This window comes from Thamnophis sirtalis, unplaced genomic scaffold (genome assembly GCF_051295495.1).
Source record: "Thamnophis sirtalis isolate CommonGarterSnake01/CBP01778 unplaced genomic scaffold, rThaSir2_p1.2 scaffold_8, whole genome shotgun sequence".
Lineage (NCBI taxonomy): Eukaryota > Metazoa > Chordata > Lepidosauria > Squamata > Natricidae > Thamnophis > Thamnophis sirtalis.
The window spans coordinates 3,178,160-3,183,159 of record NW_028261388.1 but is presented as its reverse complement, the minus strand read 5'-3'; the positions used below and the strand labels follow the sequence as shown (position 1 = coordinate 3,183,159).

The window sequence follows — 5,000 nt, the reverse complement described above, 5'->3', positions numbered from 1 at the left end:
ATCTATCTATCTATCTATCTATCTATCTATCTATCTATCTATCTATCTATCTATCTATCTATCTATCATCTATCTATCTATCATCTATCAGTATCATCTATCATCCATCCATCATCCATCCATATCTATCTATCTATCTATCTATCTATCTATCTATCTATCTATCTATCTATCTATCATCTATCTATCTATCTATCATCTATCAGTATCATCTATCATCCATCCATCATCCATCCATATCTATCTATCTATCTATCTATCTATCTATCTATCTATCTATCTATCTATCTATCTATCTATCTATCATCTATCTATCTATCATCTATCAGTATCATCTATCATCCATCCATCATCCATCCATATCTATCTATCTATCTATCTATCTATCTATCTATCTATCTATCTATCTATCTATCATCTATCTATCTATCATCTATCAGTATCATCTATCATCCATCCATCATCCATCCATATCTATCTATCTATCTATCTATCTATCTATCTATCTATCTATCTATCTATCTATCTATCTATCTATCTATCTATCTATCTATCGTGTATTTTTCTATCTAGCTATCTGTGTCTCCCCCTCCCTCCCCACCATGGAGTTGATTTCCTGATCGGGTCCCCCTTCTCGGGTTGACATCAGTCCTTCCCTCTCCCTCCTGGGATCCCATGAGATCCACTCCAGAGTCTCGATCCATCCGGGCCTCCTCCTTCCCAACAACCCTACCTTTAAAAACCACTTCCCGGCATTGAGCTTCTCCAACATATCCCAGGTGAAGTAAGCGGGGTCTTCGCCCCTCAAATGAGGAAAGAAACTGCCAATGTCCGTTGTCCTTTTCAAGGAGTGGTCGTGCATAAGGAAGGGGACGCCGTCGTAGCTGTCACAAAAGAGAAGCAAGAAACTCAGGTGGGATCGGCCCTCTGCAGGTGTGCACCACCTCTATCCAGGAGGCCAAAATCAAGGTGCCATGACACATTTTATTTGCAGCTAGTCCTCAACCTACCACCACAGCCGTGGGCAGCAGCTGCCAAAAAAGCCAACACAGTTCTAGGCTGCATCAACAGAGGGAGAGAATCAAGATCACCTGAAGGGTTAATACCACTTTATAAGGCCTTGGGAAGGCCACACTTGGAATATTTGCATCCAGTTTTGGTCACCACCATGTAGAAAAGATGTGGAGACTCTGGAAAGAGTGCAGAGAAGAGCAAGAAAGAGGATTAGGAGGCTAAAACATATGAAGAACGGTTGCAGGAACTGGGTGTGTCTAGTTGAATGAAAAGAAGGACTAGGGGAGAGATGATAACAGTCTTCCAATATCTCAGGGGCTGCCACAAAGAAGAGGGAGTCAAACTATTCTCCAAGGCACCTGAGGGCAGAACAAGAAGCAATGGGTGGAAACTAATCAAGGAGGGAAGCCACCTAGAACTGAGGAGAAATTTCCTGACAGTGAGAACAATGAATCAGTGGAATAGAAGTTGCCTCCAGGAGTTGTGAAGGCCCCAACACTGGAAGTCTTTAAGAAGATGTTGGATAGCCATTTGTCTGAAACAGTATAAGGTTTCTTGCCTAGGCAGGGGGTTGGACTAGAAGACCTCCAAGGTCCCTTCCAACTCTGCTATTGTATTAGTACTGTATTAGGTAGCCAGCATAAAGGCCAAGGCTGAAAGGATTGAGGTTTTGTATACAGATAGTATACAAGTATTGAGATGGCTAAGACAATGAGCTTGTCGATCAGAAAATGTTGACAGTTCGGTGGTTCGAATCCCCAGCGCTGCGTAACGGAGGGAGCTCCTGTGACTTGTCCCAGCTTCTGGATGCTTTTAAGAAGATGTTGGACAACCATTTGTCTGAAGTGGTGTAGGGTTTCCTGCCTAGGCAGGTGGCTGGACTAGAAGACCTCTAAGGTCCTTTCCAACTCTGTTATTCTATATTCTATAATTGAGCCCCAAAATTTATGTTGCTAAGTGAGTTCAGTGAATTTTGTCCCATTTTATGACTTTTCTTGCCACGTTTGTTAAGCGAATCACTGCAGTTGGGGAGCGTGGTTGTTAAGTGAATCTGGCTTTCCCCCTCCCCCATTGGCTTTGCTGGTCAGAAAGGGATCACATGACCCTGGGGACATTGCAACCGTCATAAACACGAGCCAGTTGCCAAGCGTCCGAATTTTGATCCTTGTGACCAGGATCAACGTGATGCAACAGACTTAAGTGTGAAAAACGGTCATAAGTCGCTTTTTCTCCAGTGTTGTCATAACTTTGAACGGTCACTGTTGCGGCCCAGCAGGAGCCGTTGGAGCTGCCACCAGACTCCGACAGCGAGGGGCCCTATGAGTCGGCTTTGGAGGATGTGGAGGACCCTGGACAGGGTTCTGATTCCGAGCAGGGCGCAGAGAGGCTGGTTGGCCACCAGGAGGCGCCTGAGCCTTGGACCAGTGGAGAGGAGACAAGGGAGTGTGATCCGGACATCAGCAGTGGAGAGGAGCCAAGGGAATTGTTTCTAGATGCCCGGCACCGGAGAGCTAATAGACGTCAGGAACAATTACGCAATTACAGGAGGTAATTGCACTCAGCTGGTGGTCATTAGGCTCCTCTCCAGACTATAAAAAGGACTGCTTGTGCACACGCCCCTTTTGCAGAAGTCAACGCATTAACTAATGTTGGAGAACAGTATTGTGAGCTTGGCAGGCTGAATTGCTGCCCAGGCTTATCTGTGCTGGATTGCTGCCAAGGACCTGTCTGTGTCTGTGAATAAATTCCGTAAAGTATCTTTGGCTCAGAGTGTTTTGGTGTGGGACGAAGGGGGTCAGAACAGGTCGCTGCACAAACTGATGTAAGTCAAGGACTATCTAGGACTAGTCAAGGACAAAGAGTCAACCAAACAAACCAGGTTTATGGGCGGGAAGATTTCACAGGGCTGACTTTGGACCCAGCCAGCCAACCTCATGAAGTTAAGATTGAAGGGTTGTTTTTTTTCCTTAAGGAAATGATGCTGCTTGAGAACTGTGGCTAAAGAAATAAGCCATGATTGCGCAACCCAACATGCTTACCTAATGGTGACATCGGTCTCCATACCCATAGCGCCGTGAGCAATGCTTTTGGCAAACGACATCGCTGTGTTCTCAGGAGCCAGCTAGGATTCAAAACAAAACATTCAGAATTTGGAAAGAATCAGGGACTTCGGGGCTAAATTAGCCCATAAATCTCACCACAATTGCGTTAAGCGGTTTTGAGTCAGAATCAGAACAGAGCTGGAAGGGACTTTGGAGGTCCTCTAGTCCAACCCCCTGCTCAAGCAGGAGACCCTGTCCCATTTCAGACAAGTGAATAGAATAGAAATATGGAATGCAATGCAATGCAATAGAATGAAATGGAACGGAACGGTACAGAACAGAACAGAAAAGAATAGAATAGAAAAATGGAATGGAATGGAATGGAATGGAATAGAATAGAATAGAATAGAAATATGGAATGGAATAGAATAGAATAGAATAGAAATATGGAACAGAACGGTACAGAACAGAACAAAAAAGAATAGAATAGAAAAATGGAATGGAATGGAATAGAATAGAAATATGGAATGGGATGGAATGGACTAGACTAGACTAGAATAGACTAGACTAGAATAGAATAGAATAGAATAGAATAGAATAGAAATAGAATAGAACAGAACAGAATAGAAAAGAAATATGGAATGGAATGGAATGCAACAGAATGGAATGGAATGGAATAGAATAGAATAGAATAGAATAGAAATATGGAATGGAATAGAATAGAATAGAATAGAATAGAATAGAAAAATGGAATGGAATGGAATGGAATAGAATAGAATAGAATAGAAATATGGAATGGAATAGAATAGAATAGAATAGAAATATGGAACAGAACGGTACAGAACAGAACAAAAAAGAATAGAATAGAAAAATGGAATGGAATGGAATAGAATAGAAATATGGAATGGGATGGAATGGACTAGACTAGACTAGAATAGACTAGACTAGAATAGAATAGAATAGAATAGAATAGAACAGAACAGAATAGAAAAGAAATATGGAATGGAATGGAATGCAACAGAATGGAATGGAATGGAATAGAATAGAATAGAATAGAATAGAATAGAATAGAAATATGGAATGGAATGGAATAGAATAGAATAGAAAAATGGAATGGAATGGAATGCAATAGAATGGAAGAGAATGGAATGGAATGGAACGGAACAGAACAGAACAGAAATATGGAATGGAATAGACTAGACTAGAACAGAATAGAATAGAATAGAAAAGAAGCTGGAAGGGACCTTGGAGGTCTTCTAGTCCAACCCCCTGCTTAGGCAGGAAACCCTACACCATTTCTAATAAACGGCTATCCAGCCTCTTCTTAAAAAGCTCCTGTGAGGTTCTTCTGGAGGCAGGCTGTTCCACTGGCTAATTGTCCTCACTGTTAGGAAGTTTCTCCTTAATCCCTGGTTGCTTCTCTCCTTGATTAGTTTCCATCCATTGTTTCTTGTCCTGCCTTCTGGTGCTTTGGGAAATCATTTGACCCCCTCCTCTTCTTAGGGGCAGCCCCTCAAATATTGGAATGCTGCTATCATCCAGGGGTTTGTTTGCTACCAACATTACTGTTGGTTCAGCGCACACACAAAAAATTGCCCATAAGTTGTGCGTGCGCATTTGCTCCGCCCCTGTGCGCATTTGCACATAAATAAGTCTGAGCATGTGCAAAACGTTTTTAAAAAAATTAAATTTCTGCAATGAAAATTGTTTTGCACAGGCAAAAATCAAGATGGGCGGGGCCATGGGAGAACTGGTTCAGGGGCGTGGCACGCTTGGGTCACTGCCGGTTCCGAATTGGTCCAAACCGGTACGGACCCAGCCCTTCCCTAGTCCTTCTTTTGTCCAGAACAGCCAAACTCAAACCCTGCTACCATTCTTCATATGTTTTTAGTCTACAATCCAGAGGAATTCTGGGAGTTGAAGTCCACAAGTCTTTAAGGGGCC

The 5,000-nt window shown here is 42.7% G+C and overlaps 1 protein-coding gene across 1 annotated transcript in view; it reads right to left on the bottom strand.

Moving 5' to 3' along the window:
* Positions 1-5,000, bottom strand: part of LOC148044266 (glycerophosphodiester phosphodiesterase 6-like) — a 39,253-nt gene that overhangs the window by 13,947 nt on the left and 20,306 nt on the right. The window contains exons 7-8 of the mRNA XM_087722025.1: positions 3,054-3,136; positions 734-884 (exon numbers count right to left, since the gene is read on the bottom strand). Of these exons, the coding sequence (XP_087578151.1) occupies positions 734-884; positions 3,054-3,136 (234 nt within the window). The remainder of the gene's footprint in view (positions 1-733; positions 885-3,053; positions 3,137-5,000) is intronic.